The sequence below is a fragment of the Pelophylax lessonae genome (genome assembly GCF_965119305.1).
Source record: "Pelophylax lessonae genome assembly, chromosome: 11".
Lineage (NCBI taxonomy): Eukaryota > Metazoa > Chordata > Amphibia > Anura > Ranidae > Pelophylax > Pelophylax lessonae.
Window position 1 is genome coordinate 237,549,281 of NC_138778.1, and position 19,366 is coordinate 237,568,646.

Here is a 19,366-nt window from a genome sequence, read left to right on the forward strand (position 1 = left end):
TTATTTATATAAGCATTTAAGGAATTGCTATTACTTTAAGAGATCTCCACTACCATTCCTATGTGACCATTACATCCTTGCAATTTATGTTTAGCATCTTCATTTTGAGTGGATTAACATATATTTTAATGTTTTATGATATATTTTTGCATTTCCTTATCCAAAAAGATGAATTTCCGGAGTTATCTGTTTTTTTTAGGTATACCTTTGTTTTGAACTTAGCCATGTAAAATAGATATTATAGGAATGGTTATTATGAGATGTTTCTCAGGGCTGCAGTTCCTCTGAACTCCACAAGATGGAGATCTCACTTATATTCAGACAGGATGTCTCTATGGAATATGGACAGGAAGTCTCTATGGAATACAGACAGGAAGTCTCTATGGAATACAGACAGGAAGTGATGTCAGGGACAGACAGGAAGTGATGTGAACACAGACAGGGTGTGGTACGAAGTAACGAGGAGACGTTGCTGGAAGTTGCAGTAGAGGAGGTAAGAAGATCTTATTTTCTATTTACACCCAGTAACCCCCCGTCATGTCCGTCCTCTTCCTCCATAGTCACTGTGACCTCTTTTATCTCCAGCAGATGATGATACACACATATATAGTGTGGAAACCTAGATTAACCCCTTCAGGGGCAGAACGTTTCCCCACTTACGGGGCCGGAACATTCTCTTCATTTTGGAGATAAATTCTAGTAATATGTTCCTCTAAACAAATAGCACTGACAATAAATAGAGAAGACAATGACCATCCTGACCATACATGGCCTACAAAGGGCAATCATTACACTACACAGGCAGCCAATGAGCAATCATTACACTACACAGGCAGCCAATGAGCAATCATTACACTACACAGGCAGCCAATGGGCAATCATTACAATATGCAGCCAGCACAATGATGGAGTGCCGGGGTCAGGAGTATGGAGCCCCTTACATTGCTGGTCAGGAGGAAGAAAATATGAAGACTACTACAGATAGTTCCCATTAGGGGTAGGCGGTTTGGGTATGCTGTGTTTTATTTAATCATTTTTTTCTTTTTTTATATATATATCCTTTAATAGTTTTTTCTCATCTAACTGTTACCTGGTACTCCTGTAATTCTCATAATTTTCTTCATTTTCTTAACTGTTGTTCCATGTACCAAGCAATGAGTAAGAAGTAACAAATAATTGTAAATGTTATTGTTGAAATTGTTAAATTAAAATTCCAATAAAAATTACTTAAAAAAAAAGAAAGAAAAAATGAAGAATATTTTCCGTCATTAGTGTCAGAGGGAGAAAATACTGAGGCATCTGAGGGAAGTAAAGGAGCTGAGGGGTCTCTGGGGGAAGTAGAGGAGCTGAGGGGTCTCTGAGGGAAGTAGAGGAGCTGAGGGGTCTCTGGGGGAAGTAGAGGAGCTGAGGGGTCTCTGGGGGAAGTAGAGGAGCTGAGGGGTCTCTGAGGGAAGTAGAGGAGCTGAGGGGTCTCTGAGGGAAGTAGAGGAGCTGAGGGGTCTCTGAGGGAAGTAGAGGAGCTGAGGGGTCACTGAGGGAAGTAGAGGAGCTGAGGGGTCTCTGGGGGAAGTAGAGGAGCCGAGGGGTCTCTGGGGGAAGTAGAGGAGCCGAGGGGTCTCTGGGGGAAGTAGAGGAGCCGAGGGGTCTCTGGGGGAAGTAGAGGAGCCGAGGGGTCTCTGGGGGAAGTAGAGGAGCCGAGGGGTCTCTGAGGGAAGTAGAGGAGCTGAGGGGTCTCTGAAGGAAGTAGAGAAGCTGAGGGGTCTCTGGGGGAAGTAGAGGAGCTGAGGGGTCTCTGGGGGATGTAGAGGAGCTGAGGGATCTGAGGGAAGTAGAGGAGCTGAGGGGTCTCTGGAGGAAGTAGAGGAGCTGAGGGGTCTCTGAGGGAAGTAGAGGAGCTGAGGGGTCTCTGGGGGACGTAAAGGAGCCGAGGGGTCTTTGGGGGAAGTAGAGCTGATGGGTCTCTGAGGGAAGTAGAGGAGCTGAGGGCTCTCTGGGGGAAGTAGAGGAGCTGAGGGGTCTCTGAGGGAAGTAGAGGAGCTGAGGGGTCTCTGGAGGAAGTAGAGGAGCTGAGGGGTCTCTGAGGGAAGTAGAGGAGCTGAGGGGTCTCTGGGGGAAGTAGAGGAGCTGAGGGGTCTCTGGGGGAAGTAGAGGAGCTGAGGGGTCTCTGGAGGAAGTAGAGGAGCTGAGGGGTCTCTGGAGGAAGTAGAGGAGCTGAGGGGTCTCTGGGGGAAGTAGAGGAGCTGATGGGTCTCTGGGGGAAGTAGAGGAGCTGAGGGGTCTCTGAGGGAAGTAGAGGAGCTGAGGGGTCTCTGGAGGAAGTAGAGGAGCTGAGGGGTCTCTGGGGGAAGTGGAGGATCTGAGGGGTCTCTGGGGGAAGTGGAGGAGCTGAGGGGTCTCTGGGGGAAGTAGAGGAGCTGAGTGGTCTCTGGGGGAAGTAAAGGAGCTGAGGGGTCTCTGGGGGAAGTAGAGGAGCTGAGGGGTCTCTGAGGGAAGTAGAGGAGCTTAGGGGTCTCTGAGGGAAGTAGAGTAGCTGAGGGGTCTCTGGGGGAAGTAGAGGAGCTGAGGGGTCTCTGAGGGAAGTAGAGGAGCTGAGGGGTCACTGAGGGAAGTAGAGGAGCTGAGGGGTCTCTGGGGGAAGTAGAGGAGCTGAGGGGTCTCTGGGGGAAGTAGAGGAGCCGAGGGGTCTCTGGGGGAAGTAGAGGAGCCGAGGGGTCTCTGGGGGAAGTAGAGGAGCCGAGGGGTCTCTGAGGGAAGTAGAGGAGCTGAGGGGTCTCTGAAGGAAGTAGAGAAGCTGAGGGGTCTCTGGGGGAAGTAGAGGAGCTGAGGGGTCTCTGGGGGATGTAGAGGAGCTGAGGGATCTGAGGGAAGTAGAGGAGCTGAGGGGTCTCTGGAGGAAGTAGAGGAGCTGAGGGGTCTCTGAGGGAAGTAGAGGAGCTGAGGGGTCTCTGGGGGAAGTAGAGGAGCTGAGGGGTCTCTGAGGGAAGTAGAGGAGCTGAGGGGTCTCTGGGGGACGTAGAGGAGCCGAGGGGTCTTTGGGGGAAGTAGAGCTGATGGGTCTCTGAGGGAAGTAGAGGAGCTGAGGGCTCTCTGGGGGAAGTAGAGGAGCTGAGGGGTCTCTGAGGGAAGTAGAGGAGCTGAGGGGTCTCTGAGGGAAGTAGAGGAGCTGAGGGGTCTCTGGGGGAAGTAGAGGAGCTGAGGGGTCTCTGGGGGAAGTAGAGGAGCTGAGGGGTCTCTGGAGGAAGTAGAGGAGCTGAGGGGTCTCTGGAGGAAGTAGAGGAGCTGAGGGGTCTCTGGGGGAAGTAGAGGAGCTGATGGGTCTCTGGGGGAAGTAGAGGAGCTGAGGGGTCTCTGAGGGAAGTAGAGGAGCTGAGGGGTCTCTGGAGGAAGTAGAGGAGCTGAGGGGTCTCTGGGGGAAGTGGAGGATCTGAGGGGTCTCTGGGGGAAGTGGAGGAGCTGAGGGGTCTCTGGGGGAAGTAGAGGAGCTGAGTGGTCTCTGGGGGAAGTAAAGGAGCTGAGGGGTCTCTGGGGGAAGTAGAGGAGCTGAGGGGTCTCTGAGGGAAGTAGAGGAGCTTAGGGGTCTCTGGGGGAAGTGGAGGATCTGAGGGGTCTCTGGGGGAAGTGGAGGAGCTGAGGGGTCTCTGGGGGAAGTAGAGGAGCTGAGGGGTCTCTGGGGGAAGTAGAGGAGCTGAGGGGTCTCTGGGGGAAGTAGAGGAGCTGAGGGGTCTCTGGGGGAAGTTGAGGAGCTGAGGGGTCTCTGAGGGAAGTAGAGGAGCTTAGGGGTCTTTGGGGGAAGTAGAGGATCTGAGGGGTCTCTGGGGGAAGTAGAGGAGCTGAGGGGTCTCTGGGGGAAGTAGAGGAGCTGAGGGGTCTCTGGGGGAAGTAAAGGAGCTGAGGGGTCTCTGGGGGAAGTAGAGGAGCTGAGGGGTCTCTGGGGGAAGTAGAGGAGCTGAGGGGTCTCTGAGGGAAGTAGAGGAGCTGAGGGGTCTCTGAGGGAAGTAGAGGAGCTGAGGGGTCTCTGAGGGAAGTTGAGGAGCTGAGGGGTCTCTGGGGGAAGTAAAGGAGCTGAGGGGTCTCTGGGGGAAGTAGAGGAGCTGAGTGGTCTCTGGGGGAAGTAAAGGAGCTGAGGGGTCTCTGGGGGAAGTAGAGGAGCTGAGGGGTCTCTGAGGGAAGTAGAGGAGCTTAGGGGTCTCTGAGGGAAGTAGAGTAGCTGAGGGGTCTCTGGGGGAAGTAGAGGAGCTGAGGGGTCTCTGAGGGAAGTAGAGGAGCTGAGGGGTCACTGAGGGAAGTAGAGGAGCTGAGGGGTCTCTGGGGAAAGTAGAGGAGCTGAGGGGTCTCTGGGGGAAGTAGAGGAGCCGAGGGGTCTCTGGGGGAAGTAGAGGAGCCGAGGGGTCTCTGGGGGAAGTAGAGGAGCCGAGGGGTCTCTGAGGGAAGTAGAGGAGCTGAGGGGTCTCTGAAGGAAGTAGAGAAGCTGAGGGGTCTCTGGGGGAAGTAGAGGAGCTGAGGGGTCTCTGGGGGATGTAGAGGAGCTGAGGGATCTGAGGGAAGTAGAGGAGCTGAGGGGTCTCTGGAGGAAGTAGAGGAGCTGAGGGGTCTCTGAGGGAAGTAGAGGAGCTGAGGGGTCTCTGGGGGAAGTAGAGGAGCTGAGGGGTCTCTGAGGGAAGTAGAGGAGCTGAGGGGTCTCTGGGGGACGTAGAGGAGCCGAGGGGTCTCTGGGGGAAGTAGAGGAGCTGAGTGGTCTCTGGGGGAAGTAAAGGAGCTGAGGGGTCTCTGGGGGAAGTAGAGGAGCTTAGGGGTCTTTGGGGGAAGTAGAGGATCTGAGGGGTCTCTGGGGGAAGTGGAGGTGCTGAGGGGTCTCTGGGGGAAGTAGAGGAGCTGAGGGGTCTCTGGGGGAAGTAAAGGAGCTGAGGGGTCTCTGGGGGAAGTAGAGGAGCTGAGGGGTCTCTGGGGGAAGTAGAGGATCTGAGGGGTCTCTGGGGGAAGTGGAGGAGCTGAGGGGTCTCTGGGTGAAGTAGAGGAGCTGAGGGGTCTTTGGGGGAAGTAGAGGATCTGAGGGGTCTCTGGGGGAAGTAGAGGAGCTGAGGGGTCTCTGGGGGAAGTAGAGGAGCTGAGGGGTCTCTGGGGGAAGTTGAGGAGCTGAGGGGTCTCTGAGGGAAGTAGAGGAGCTTAGGGGTCTCTGGGGGAAGTAGAGGATCTGAGGGGTCTCTGGGGGAAGTGGAGGAGCTGAGGGGTCTCTGGGGGAAGTAGAGGAGCTGAGGGGTCTCTGGGGGAAGTAAAGGAGCTGAGGGGTCTCTGGGGGAAGTAGAGGAGCTGAGGGGTCTCTGGGGGAAGTAGAGGAGCTGAGGGGTCTCTGGGGGAAGTTGAGGAGCTGAGGGGTCTCTGAGGGAAGTAGAGGAGCTTAGGGGTCTTTGGGGGAAGTAGAGGATCTGAGGGGTCTCTGGGGGAAGTAGAGGAGCTGAGGGGTCTCTGGGGGAAGTAGAGGAGCTGAGGGGTCTCTGGGGGAAGTAAAGGAGCTGAGGGGTCTCTGGGGGAAGTAGAGGAGCTGAGGGGTCTCTGGGGGAAGTAGAGGAGCTGAGGGGTCTCTGAGGGAAGTAGAGGAGCTGAGGGGTCTCTGAGGGAAGTTGAGGAGCTGAGGGGTCTCTGGGGGAAGTAGAGGAGCTTAGGGGTCTCTGGGGGAAGTAGAGGATCTGAGGGGTCTCTGGGGGAAGTAGAGGAGCTTAGGGGTCTCTGGGGGAAGTAGAGGATCTGAGGGGTCTCTGGGGGAAGTGGAGGAGCTGAGGGGTCTCTGGGGGAAGTAGAAGAGCTGAGGGGTCTCTGGGGGAAGTAGAGGAGCTGAGGGGTCTCTGGGGGAAGTAGAGGAGCTGAGGGGTCTCTGGGGGAAGTAGAGGAGCTGAGGGGTCTCTGGGGGAAGTAGAGGAGCTGAGGGGTCTCTGGGGGAAGTAGAGGAGCTGAGGGGTCTCTGAGGGAAGTTGAGGAGCTGAGGGGTCTCTGAGGGAAGTAGAGGAGCTGAGGGGTCTCTGGGGGAAGTAGAGGAGCTGAGGGGTCTCTGGGGGAAGGAGAGGAGCTGAGGGGTCGCTGGGGGAAGTAGAGGAGCTGAGGGGTCGCTGGGGGAAGTAGAGGAGCTTAGGGGTCTTTGGGGGAAGTAGAGGATCTGAGGGGTCTCTGGGGGAAGTGGAGGTGCTGAGGGGTCTCTGGGGGAAGTAGAGGAGCTGAGGGGTCTCTGGGGGAAGTAAAGGAGCTGAGGGGTCTCTGGGGGAAGTAGAGGAGCTGAGGGGTCTCTGGGGGAAGTAGAGGATCTGAGGGGTCTCTGGGGGAAGTGGAGGAGCTGAGGGGTCTCTGGGTGAAGTAGAGGAGCTGAGGGGTCTCTGGGGGAAGTAAAGGAGCTGAGGGGTCTCTGGGGGAAGTAGAGGAGCTGAGGGGTCTCTGGAGGAAGTAGAGGAGCTGAGGGGTCTCTGGGGGAAGTAGAGGAGCTGAGGGGTCTCTGAGGGAAGTAGAGGAGCTTAGGGGTCTTTGGGGGAAGTAGAGGATCTGAGGGGTCTCTGGGGGAAGTGGAGGTGCTGAGGGGTCTCTGGGGGAAGTAGAGGAGCTGAGGGGTCTCTGGGGGAAGTAAAGGAGCTGAGGGGTCTCTGGGGGAAGTAGAGGAGCTGAGGGGTCTCTGAGGGAAGTAGAGGAGCTGAGGTTTCTCTGGGGGAAGTAGAGGAGCTGAGGGTTCTCTGGGGGAAGTAGAGGAGCTGAGGGTTCTCTGGGGGAAGTAGAGGAGCTGAGGGGTCTCTGGGGGAAGTAGAGGAGCTGAGGGGTCTCTGGGGGATGTAGAGGAGCCGAGGGGTCTCTGGGGGAAGTAGAGCTGATGGGTCTCTAAGGGAAGTAGAGGAGCTGAGGGGTCTCTGAGGGAAGTAGAGGAGCTGAGGGGTCTCTGGAGGAAGTAGAGGAGCTGAGGGGTCTCTGAGGGAAGTAGAGGAGCTGAGGGGTCTCTGGGGGAAGTAGAGGAGCTGAGGGGTCTCTGGGGGAAGTAGAGGAGCTGAGGGGTCTCTGGGGGAAGTAGAGGAGCTGAGGGGTCTCTGGGGGAAGTAGAGGAGCTAAGGGGTCTCTGAGGGAAGTAGAGGAGCTGAGGGGTCTCTGGGGGAAGTAGAGGATCTGAGGGGTCTCTGGGGGAAGTAGAGAAGCTGAGGGGTTTCTGAGGGAAGTAGAGGAGCTGAGGGGTCTCTGGGGGAAGTAGAGGAGCTGAGGGGTCTCTGAGGGAAGTAGAGGAGCTGAGGGGTCTCTGGAGGAAGTAGAGGAGCTGAGGGGTCTCTGAGGGAAGTAGAGGAGCTGAGGGGTCTCTGAGGGAAGTAGAGGAGCTGAGGGGTCTCTGGGGGAAGTAGAGGAGCTGAGGGGTCTCTGGGGGAAGTAGAGGAGCTGAGGGGTCTCTGGGGGACGTAGAGGAGCCGAGGGTTCTCTGGGGGAAGTAGAGCTGATGGATCTCTGAGGGAAGTAGAGGAGCTGAGGGGTCTCTGAGGGAAGTAGAGGAGCTGAGGGGTCTCTGGAGGAAGTAGAGGAGCTGAGGGGTCTCTGAGGGAAGTAGAGGAGCTGAGGGGTCTCTGGGGGAAGTAGAGGAGCTGAGGGGTCTCTGGGGGAAGTTGAGGAGCCGAGGGGTCTCTGGGGGAAGTAGAGGAGCTGAGGGGTCTCTGGGGGAAGTAGAGGAGCTGAGGGGTCTCTGGGGGAAGTAGAGGAGCTGAGGGGTCTCTGGGGGAAGTAGAGGAGCTAAGGGGTCTCTGAGGGAAGTAGAGGAGCTGAGGGGTCTCTGGGGGAAGTAGAGGATCTGAGGGGTCTCTGGGGGAAGTAGAGAAGCTGAGGGGTTTCTGAGGGAAGTAGAGGAGCTGAGGGGTCTCTGGGGGAAGTAGAGGAGCTGAGGGGTCTCTGAGGGAAGTAGAGGAGCTGAGGGGTCTCTAGAGGAAGTAGAGGAGCTGAGGGGTCTCTGAGGGAAGTAGAGGAGCTGAGGGGTCTCTGAGGGAAGTAGAGGAGCTGAGGGGTCTCTGGGGGAAGTAGAGGAGCTGAGGGGTCTCTGGGGGAAGTAGAGGAGCTGAGGGGTCTCTGGGGGACGTAGAGGAGCCGAGGGTTCTCTGGGGGAAGTAGAGCTGATGGATCTCTGAGGGAAGTAGAGGAGCTGAGGGGTCTCTGAGGGAAGTAGAGGAGCTGAGGGGTCTCTGGAGGAAGTAGAGGAGCTGAGGGGTCTCTGAGGGAAGTAGAGGAGCTGAGGGGTCTCTGGGGGAAGTTGAGGAGCCGAGGGGTCTCTGGGGGAAGTAGAGGAGCTGAGGGGTCTCTGGGGGAAGTAGAGGAGCTGAGGGGTCTCTGAGGGAAGTTGAGGAGCTGAGGGGTCTCTGAGGGAAGTAGAGGAGCTGAGGGGTCTCTGGGGGAAGTTGAGGATCTGAGGGGTCTCTGGGGGAAGTGGAGGAGCTGAGGGGTCTCTGGGGGAAGTGAAGGAGCTGAGGGGTCTCTGGGGGAAGTAGAGGAGCTGAGGGGTCTCTGGGGGAAGTAGAGGAGCTGAGGGGTCTTTGGGGGAAGTAAAGGAGCTGAGGGGTCTCTGGGGGAAGTAGAGGAGCTGAGGGGGGCAAGTGCTCCCCCCTGGAAATTTCCTGGCCTGCTCTAAGAGGGAAATCTATGGGGACCTTGCTCTAAAGGAGATCTACGGGGGACCCTGGCCTGGTCTGCTCTAAGGGGATCTATGGGGACCCTGGCCTGCTCTAAAGGGGGCTTTATGGGGGACCCTGGCCTGCTTTAAAGGGGGATCTATGGGGACCCTGCTCTAAATGGGATCTATGGGGGACCCTGGCCTGGCCTGCTCTAAAGGGGATCTATGGGGGCGAAAAGGAGCGGAGCATGGGTGACCTTAAAATAATGCCCCTCCCTGAAAAAAGTTCTGCGGATGCCCATGACGGCAAGTAATTGTTGCAGCCAGGGCCCCGAAAACAGATGCAATTTTGAAAAGATGTGCAGGAAAAGGAGCCATTTTGGATCAAACAACTCGCTGGGGAAGCACTTATTTAATGGTGAAGCGTTTGCTTAAACTTAAAGACTTCATAGAAGAAATGGACAATGAAAATCTTGCATTAACTGAAAGCCAGTGGACACAAACAAAAGAGCTGGAGAACCTTCTTTCTCACCCCTTCACTGTCACCAAGAGGTTGCAATGTGACGATCTACCCCTGGGTAAATTCCTCTTGGAATGGAAGAGCCTGTTATATCGCCTGAACAAAAATGGAGGGTTAATAGCTGAGGGCATTGCTTTTTCAATGATGAAAAGAGAGTCTTTTGCCGGAAAATGAAATCTTGTTAGCGGCTATTTATGTCGACCCAATGAGCTGACTTTTGTTGAACAGTGAACAGACTGCTACTGGGAAAAAGGCCCTCTGATGTAGCAGTTCGCATGAAGGGATTACGACCTGAAATACCTCCACAGGATGAAGTTCTTTTAAGCAATAGTGGTAACTCAGGACCATCTTCTTCAAACCAAGAATTAGACTTTGATTCCTTCTTATACAAAATGGAAGTTGCTAAAGGAAAGCGATGTCGCATAAGCGTTACAGAACCAGTAAATGTCCAAATAAAAAAATTCCAACAGGAGTTTTATAAAGCACTAAAAGTAGTTGAAAAGTATGATCGCTCATCAAAACTTACTGTTGAAGAAGCCATCCTTGTTTATCCAGAGATCGTTAGTGATGTGGCCAGAATAGTTACTGCAATGCCACCCACCCAAGTCAGTGTCGAAATATTAATACATTTTAATACAGAGGAGTCGGAGTCCGAAGTACAAAAAAACTGAGGAGTCGGAACATTTATCTACCAACTCCACAGCCCTGGGAACAGGGGGGCTATTTGTTGTGGGGGCCACTGGAATGCTGTATCCCTGGCCGCTCGGTCTGCTGTCCTATTGCCTCTAGCTACCTGGGAGTCTCCCTTCTGATGGCCTCTACAGTGGACTACTGTAACTTCAGAGGGGGCCCATACTGCTTCCAATAGTTCCAGTATTTCTGTCCCATACTTGATGCTCTTCCCTCCAGATGTAATGAGCCCTCTTTCCTTATACAGGGCTCCATGAGAATGGAGAGTCAGGAAGGCATATTTAGAGTCCACATAAGCATTCAGTCTTATGGTGGCAGCGAGTTGTAATGCCCTGGTTAGCGCTATTAATTCCACTTTCTGAGAAGAGGTTCCCTGTGATAAGGCTCCTGTCTCTATCACTGTCTCCTGTGTAACCACTGCATAGCCGGTATAGTGGATCCAATCCTTTACAAATCTGCTGCCATCAGTGAAGTACAATCCACATCTGGCTTTTCCAAGGGGCTGCCTTTCAAGTCTGGCCGACTTGCGTAGACTTTATCCATGACCTAGAGGCAGTCATGTGCCAGAGGTTCTGGTGAGGTAGGAAGCAGAGTGGCTGGGTTTAGGGTATTAACAGTCTCTAAATGGATTTGATGATTTTCACACAGCATGGCCTGGTATTTGACCATCCGGCTGTTGAACCAGTGATTTCCTTTGTAATCCATTAGTGCCTGTACCTGGTATGGGACTCGGACATAGGTTTCCTGACCTAGCGATAACTTGTCAGCTTCTGTCATCAAGAGGGCCATGGCTGCGATAGCCCGCAAGCAAGGTGGCCAACCCTGTGCTACAGTGTCCAGTTGTTTTGTGAAATATGCCACAGGGCATTGCCATGATCCCAGGTACTGTGTCAGGACTCCCACTGCTATTCTTCTCATAGAAATGGCTCTCTCCCCCTTTGTGGAGAGGGTCTTAGAGGGTCTGGTATCCAAATCCGGCAGAATCCTGCTGCTCCCAGGTTTGGGCAGGGATCTGGCAATCAGCTTCTTTCCTGCCCTTTCCCAACTGTCTCTGGCCTGACACCCCGAACCCCAGTTATTTTTACAGTCTTTTGGCACAATTGAGCTTTTCTTCTAGATACCTTTTAACTTGTGTAACTGCAACTGTTAACTTGTTCACATTACTTTTATTCCATGGTCAGATTCTCTCTTCATTTCCGATCTGTAATCCACCTAATGGGGCCACAGCTGTTTTTCATAACTCTTCAACATACTTTAAACCTGCTTGGCTTATTCTGTGTCACTCCTCTGCATTGAAAAGAGTCAGTAGGACCTGCTGGCAGTCCGCCAAAGTGGGACTAGAAGTCTGAATTATTGTGCGGAACAAGTCTGTTATAGCTGAGTTGAAAAGACAGGGCAAGAGTTCAGTTCCTGGAATCGGGAGTCTTTGGGGTGGAAGTGGACATTGACATATATGAACCCATTGATGGGCCGATTTCATCCTACTTATGCTGAGGGTGTCAAGCCCAGGGGTACCATTTGGGGTATATACACTATTGGCACTTTTCCACTGCAAGTACCGGCTCGGCTCCACTCGGCACTGCTTGGCCCAGCTTGGCTCAGTTTGCTTTTCCACTGCATGGTACGAGTTGGCACGTTTCAGCACTGTATAGGCTCTACTCGGCTCCGTTTGCTTTTCCAGTAGTAAGTGGGTTGGATTACAACAATTCTCTGACCAATCAGTGGCTAGTAGTGACAAACAATCAATGCTGCATGCAAAGGATTGTGGGATATGGTATTGGTACGGCCCGTTTGGAACCCCAACCGAGGTGGTACTGTTTAAGCGAGGCCGTAACTTGTAGTGGAAAAACACCGCTGTACCAAACCGTACCGAACCGTTCTAACACGTACCATGCGGTACCATGCAGTGGAAAAGCTCCAAACCGATCCGTACCATGCAGTGGAAAAGCGCCATAAGACTGACACTGAGGGGGGTCTGGTCATCTTCCTGTGCAACATAATGACTTAAACTTTATTCTAGGGCTGAAACAACTAATCGACAAAATCGATAATAATCGATAATTACAATCGTTGTCAACGATTGTCATTATCGATTAGTTGATCCTTCGATTAGTTGTGCTGTGTTCTGGACTTTCCCTGCCTGTCAGCGAGCTCCGTCTCCTCTGTGAAGCCGCCGGCTGCACTCGCTGTCTCTCACAGCTTGGCACTTCCGTGACCTCCCCCTCCCTCCTCCTTTCCTCTCTTGCTTTCCTCTCCGCCTTCTTGCTGACGTCAGTGAGGGAGTCAGTGAGTCAGATCGAGGGAGGAAAAGAGGAGAGAAGCAGCACGTGAGTGCAGAGCTTAGTGTTACAGTGTCCTGTCCATGCAATGCAGCCCGCCAAACAATAGAATAAAAGCTTATCCTGATAAGAGTTAATATTCCTTATAAAGTGCAATATTATAATAGAAAAATAAGTGATTAAAAACGTCCATATAGCACATATAGGGGGTCTTTCTATGCTCCCTATTTCATATCTCTGGCTGACAGGGACGTTTTTATTCACTTATTTTTCTATTATAATATTGCACCTTATAAGGATTATTTAAACTCTTTAATCTAGATAAGCGTTTATTATATTTACAGTATATAGGAGCTTAATTAAAAAAAAAAAAAAGTTTTGGTATAAAAGTACTGGGAGCATTATGTGCCCTGCAAATGTTACTTGATTTTATTCCCAAACAGTGCCCCATCACTGGTGTTGCCGGGGGGGGGGGGGGGGAGTAAACAGTGCCTCATCACTGGTGTTGCCCGGGGGGAGTAAACAGTGTTGCCCAGGGGGGGTTGCCTTGGGGGGGGAACAGTGCCCCATCACTGGTGTTGCCGTGGGCGGGGGACAGTGCCCCATCACTGGTATTGCCGGGGGGGACAGTGCCCCATCACTGGTGTTGCCCGGGGGGAGTAAACAGTGCCCCATCACTGGTGTTGCCCGGGGGGGTTGCCTTGGGGGGGAACAGTGCCCCATCACTGGTGTTGCTGTGGGGGGGGGAGACGGTGCCCCATCGCTGGTGTTGCCGGGGGGGGGGACAGTGCCCCATCACTGGTGTTGCCCAGGGGGAGTAAACAGTGCCCCATCACTGGTGTTGCCGTGGGGGGTGGGGGGGACAGTGCCCCATCACTGGTGTTGCCGTGGGGGGGGGAACAGTGCCCCATCACTGGTGTTGCCGTGGGGGGGGGAACAGTGCCCCATCAATGGTGTTACCGTGGGGGGGGGGGGAGAAGCAGTGCCCCATCACTGGTGTTGCCAGAAGTTTCTTGAACAGGTATAGTCCAAGCCCACCTTTTTTTCAGAATGTTTGTTGTTTTTGTACTGCTTTCTAAAAATTTGCATAGTTGTGTAATGTTAATTGTAAAGTTTACGTTTTTGTTTCTGCAGTTTGTGTGTGAGTGCCAGTTCACACTTGTGCCATGCGGGAACGCTGCGAATATGCAGCGTGTTCCCGCATTGCATCCGCACATCTGGCAGTTCACACTGCCATATGCGCTACGCAGGGGGTGTCAATTAAAAGTTAACGACACCCCCAGTTGCAATCGCATATCGCAGTGCAATCTGCAAGTTCGCACAGAATCGGATCGCACAAGTGTGAACCACTGTGCGATCCGATTCTGATGCGGCTCAAAAAAAGCCTCATGTGCGAGTTTGCTGCGGATGCGCTGCAAATTCAGCCATACAAAGTGTATGGCTGAACTCACATCCGCACATGAGATCGCATGTAATTTAGCTCTGAATTACATGCGATCTCGCAAACCGCACAACTGTGAACCGGCACTAACACTCTGTTTGTTCATTATTATTTTAAATAAATGAAAAAAAAGGCATATTGAGTTTTTTTTATGATTTTATCTGATTAATCAAAAAAATAATCGGCAACTAATCGATTATTAAAATAATCGTTAGTTGCAGCCCTACTTGATTCCCCCCAGTCTACAGGGTGGGCATCGAGACTACTCATATCTGCAGGTGACATGTTCCTCTATATACGGGGGAGGCTGTACGAATGATTTCTCAGTTAAACATACCAAGACTTGCTACAAAGGCTTTTATCCTTCTCATATACAGTACCACTTTACTAAACTTTCACCTTCATTTGATTACTTACCTCTCCTAATAATAAACTTACACAGACCCTCAAACATAAATGTCTGTAATGATCTCTCCATCTCCCTACCCCCTTTTTGCATGGACACAAATGTGAAGGGAGGGGAGGAATCTGGAAAGGCACACAGGCATTTCAGTACCTACACTATTAACCCTTCTGTATTTCTTTACTTTTTCTCATTTACAGCTTTACAGAACTTTTGCTTCAGCTTCACTACTTAACTCCTCCAATGCCAAACCCACAGACAAAAGTAACAAAACCTATGCCACAAATCAGCCATACTTGGCTTTAACTCTCTGTCTTAATTCAGGTAACATTGTCATTTAATAAAGACAATACAACAAGCATCCAACATCTTCATACAAGCAATATGTCCTCAACATTAGCTAACTACAAGCAATTCGGACACACACACATCTTACATATAGTTTTACAATCTGAGCGGTCAGCTCATCGTTTTTGATATTCAAACAATGCTCCAAAACTTCTACCGTCCAGAGACCAATACTATTACTATTACAAATTGAGGCTTCCCAAAGATACAACAGTTTCATTTTTATATCGGTCTGTCGCCCAATTTATCAAACAAAAAACAAGATTGCAAGCTGGTGTCCAGTCTGACCCTGAGTCTAAGTCAGATCCTAAGATTCTGGTATTATATCATTTAGTTCAGGTGTATCTATGGGCTCAATTACTACATAATTTCCCATTATAATATATGGAAATTGCATCACTGATCTTACTTTCTACACTGATTGTAATGTAATAGGGCATACACCACTGTGTAAACAGCCTATTCTTCCCTTGGAATTTCTTCTCTTCTTGCTCCCTATTCCGCTCCCGCACCATGCTTGCTATCTGGGAATTGTTGTTCTATGTGTGGGCAAGACGCAGTAGGATTTGGTCTTAAATCATCCTCTTTCTTTAGTGAAAGGGAGGAGTATACTGCATCATAACTAGCTAGGGATGGTCCAAGGGCTGAGGGAACATTAGAAAATACCTGTGGGGACTCAGGAGTATATCCCGGGGCATACTTCAACCAATTCAGTCCTCCCACCCTTAAATACTTTATGTCCCAGTCTGTATTCCCTGAAAACCATGGGAGTACTAAATTATTAATTCATAGATCTACATATTAATCATACCAGGGAGAGATTCTCATGACACTCTTTACATGTTACATTTCATAACTCCTATGTCATTTGCTCCACTCTCTTTCTTTTTCTTCATAATATTACTTATTACGCGGAGGCAGAGGTCCCTTACCAGGGACTTTACATCTTACAACAGAACAACAGTTAAGCAAAGCTATAAATATTACGGTGTCAGTATCTATTCTTTACTGGAAGGCCGCCATGCACTGACAGACACTGCCGATACCTCTCTTTTAGTTCAGAGGTTTAACGCTGAAAGACGCAGACACCACAATAAACTTATTCTGTTACCTTTGAGCATCCCTTCCTGAACTTTTTGATCATACACTCTAGGGGGGATAGGACTGACTGGTTCCCACCTGTTTTGTAGCCCTAGAGACGTCAAGACAGACACAGAGTTTACAGTAAGGTTTTGAGAATCTGGTAAGGTGTCCAAGACTCTCAACGCAAAAGGGGTAATTCAAACAACAATTGCTTTCTCTTATCAACGACTTAGATACGGTTGCCCGACTGACAACTGCGTCTACACAGGGTCCACTATCGCTTGTTACCAGGCAATGTCTCATGCACACCATTCACACTGACCTTTGCCACACAGGATAACTAACTGATTGAGGTCCGCCCAGGATGCTCTATCATCCTCTTTCTTGGGGTTTTCTCAGGAGGTTATCAGGCCCCCCTTCTCTCAAATACCGTTGATAGGTCCTGGCCTGACTTATCCCAATCAGAAGGCAAAGATCTCACCTGGGCCTTAAGTGGAGCTCCAACAGTTTTGTTGGTTCCTGAGCCTGGATTCTCAAGACGTCGTCGGGGCGGTTTCGGAGCAGGCCACCAAGATACAGCGTAGTCTCCCAGACAAATTCATTCAGTGGCGCCTGAGACGTAGGCTTGATCCAAAGAACCGGCTCCGGACCGATCCCCAATGAGTCACGGTGGAACAGCCACCAGTCTCAAAAATTCCACCTTGGTTTCCTGAATCCAATGCACCAAATAAATGTTGCAGCAAATAAATTGAAACCCAGAATGAATTTCTTGGACTCAGGCTTTGGAATCAAACCTTTTTACTCGCCAGCGAAAATGGCTTAGCCCGGTTAATGCCTGCTTGCTAAGTGAGTGAAAAAGCGTGTACATCACATATAGGAAACAGCAGTTACATCACAGATACATATTTCCCGAACTAGCTTGGCATTAATACAATAGAAATCCTCCCCCTACCATTGACTCCTGAACATCTGCATGTAGCAATTACTGCCCTTCACTTCTTATCTGTATTCTCGTTCGTTCTTGGAAGGGCTAGAGAGGAAAAATATGAGGGAGAAGGTGGGGGACTCAAATGCGCAGCTTGGCTGTCATGATCTCTGTAGTACCACAGAATCTACCATTTTGTCTTAAAAGGCTATTTATCTGCCATTTTAGAAGCTTTCCAGGTACTGCCACACTCTTGCTATCCAATCCCTTCTCTTACTGCAGAGTGACAGTGACATCACTCCTGTCAGTCCGCAGGCTACCGGAGATTGGAGCCTTACAGCCGGAGTTCTGGTAATTATCCTGATTAGCCGGCAACTCTTGCCAAAAGCCAGCAAGTTCCCCTTCCTGGACATCATGATGACCCAACATTGACCTCACAGCACTGCCTCAGAGCAAACAAGTCTCAGGAAGGATCGTATTTTATCATTCCTTGTCTGCAGATCTAATACTAATCAAATCCAGTTCAGAAATCAAACAAACCCAACAGAGGAAAGGGAATTTCTGATCCGGCAGGTCAAGAGAGTCCCAGGACCTTGAAAATGTAGTAAACACTAAGCAGTCCAAACTAAATGTGTTCCCATAAGGGCAGTAGTCCTTAAATGTACAGCAACCCTCCTATTACCCCCCTCACATCCTATTATTGTGTGACCAATACCATCCAAATAATTCTTACTTTCATTTCCCAAAGTTATCCGTCTACACGGAGACCTGTATAGATCTAATGACAGCACCAATGAGGATGGAGGAGGACCGGAGTCACATGACTGAGAAGATACTAAACCTCACCCTGGAGATCATCTACCTGCTGACCGGAGAGGTGAGGGGGATTCTGGGAGGTCACTTGACATCACTCTTATCTCTATTAATAAAACACAGACCTGACCAGAGAGGTGAGGAGGATTCTGGGACTCTAACATGATATTCCTATTGGTTCCTCAAAACAGAGATTTCCTCTGGTGAAGTCAGGTGATCATATGACCATCACAGTGCCTCCACTGTGCCCCTCCTACTCCTGTTTACTGTGCCCTCCTACTCTTTACTGTGCCCTCCTACTCCTCTTTACTGTGCCCCTCCTACTCCTCTTTACTGTGCCCCTCCTACTCCCCTTTACTGTGCCCCTCCCACTCCCCTTTACTGTGCCCCTCCCACTCCCCTTTACTGTGCCCCTCCCACTCCCCTTTACTGTGCCCCTCCTACTCCCCCGTACTGTGCCCCACCTACTCCCCCTTACTGTTCCCTTCTACTCCCCTGTACTGTGCCCTATTACTCCTCTTTACTGTGTCCCTCCTACTCCCCTGTACTGTGCCCCTCCTACTCCCCTGTACTATGCCCTTCTACTTCCCTGTACCCTGCCCCTTTACTCCCCTGTACTGTGCCCCTCTATTCCCCTGCATCGTGCCCCTCTATTCCCCTGTACTGCACCCCTTTACTCCCCTGTACTGTGTCCCTCTTCTCCCCATGTACTTATTTTTGAGACTATGTGCGTACATTTGGGCAGGTAGGGGCCCCATTACATTCATTTTCCCAGGGGCCATTGATGATATAAAGACGTCCCTGTGGGAGAGTGATATTTATCTTTGTATAACACAGAACTGTACAGTAATAATGAAGAAATCTACTGAAAATGAGACAAGAAGGAGATCTCATAATATGACCAGAAGATCCTCGAGAATCCAGAATCTCATCACCATCCCCCCACCTCCATCCCTGATCCCTACAAGACACAACACACAGAAGGTTCTAGAAGTCACCAAGAAGATGATGGAGCTGCTGACAGGAGAGGTGAGCGGTGCTGGGAATTCTGGGACATTATCCAGTAACAGACAAGGGATGTGTCTGGATGGTGACTGTATCATTGTGTGTGTCAGGTTCCTATAAGGTGTCAGGATGTCACTGTCTATTTCTCCATGGAGGAGTGGGAGTATTTAGAAGGACACAAGGATCTCTACAAGGACGTCATGATGGAGAATCAGCCGCCCCTCACATCACCGGGTAAGAGGAGACTTTATTGTAAAGGAGAGAGCAGTACGGAGGATCCACCTAGATTCCCCATCATCTGATAAAGACATAGAAACAATGTATTCAGTCTCAGGAGATGGGAGGCAGCGGTGTGGGACCTCTGCAGCTTGTCTCATGTGAGCATTTAGGCCACCACTTATTACTGAATACCAATATTATGCGTTCTTCACTGTATAATTTATATTGTACATTACATACTCCTGACCCCTGCACTATATACTCTATGTTGTACATTACATACTCCTGACTTCTGCTCTCTCCCCTCCACCCACTGCTATATATACACATAATATGGATTCTCTTTTGTTACACCCATTTTCTACCAGCTGGACATTTTATATCTGATGATTTGATTGGAGGACAGACTTTTACATGGTGATAATAATGTGATAACATCCTCCAACTTCTGAACCTTAAACAGAAAGTGGTAATGAGGGAGGAGTCAGTAACCCAATGATGGTGGTCTTCAGGATCAGTCCAGTCTTCATCTTGGTTGTTCTCCCCCCATCCTCACTCTCTGACCTCTGGTGGGGCTCAGCCCCTCTGTTATTCATGACTAAATCATGGACTAAATAAGGAAGTGCGGGACTTCTTGTGTTGGGAAGATGGCAATGAGTGATAGAGGGGGAGGGGACACTCGTCCTATAATCCCCTCATCACTGTCACTCCTATAAAAGACAGTTCTCGTTGTTTCCTCACTCTCTGACTAAGGTCCATGAATAAAGAAATGAAGTGCACAAAGGGGGGGAGGTGTGGGACTTTAAATGAGGCGCACGGTGTGAGGTGTCCTGCGCCTCCATCCCTATTCAAGTAGAAATAAAGGAGGGTTGGGACTTTACTTGAGAGAGATGAGAAGGTTGTCAGGGTGAAGGTCACACGTTTATTGGTACATACAGATATACAACCATAACATGGAAAATGTATAGAAATAAAATGATGATAAGACCGGCAGATGTCCCCAAGTCCAGGTTCATAGAAACCAGCATAGCAGAA

The 19,366-nt window shown here is 50.7% G+C and overlaps 2 protein-coding genes across 2 annotated transcripts in view; one reads left to right on the top strand and one right to left on the bottom strand.

Moving 5' to 3' along the window:
- Positions 1 to 19,366, bottom strand: part of LOC309567520 (uncharacterized protein) — a gene marked incomplete at its 5' end in the record, with an annotated part of 1,161,679 nt that overhangs the window by 255,053 nt on the left and 887,260 nt on the right. The window lies entirely within an intron of this gene.
- The window catches only part of LOC309566962 (uncharacterized protein), a 162,345-nt gene continuing 160,927 nt past the window's right edge, over positions 17,949 to 19,366 (top strand). The window contains exons 1-2 of the mRNA XM_082272282.1: positions 17,949 to 18,136; positions 18,223 to 18,346. Coding sequence (XP_082128408.1) covers positions 17,960 to 18,136; positions 18,223 to 18,346 — 301 coding nt within the window. The 5' untranslated portion in view covers positions 17,949 to 17,959. The remainder of the gene's footprint in view (positions 18,137 to 18,222; positions 18,347 to 19,366) is intronic.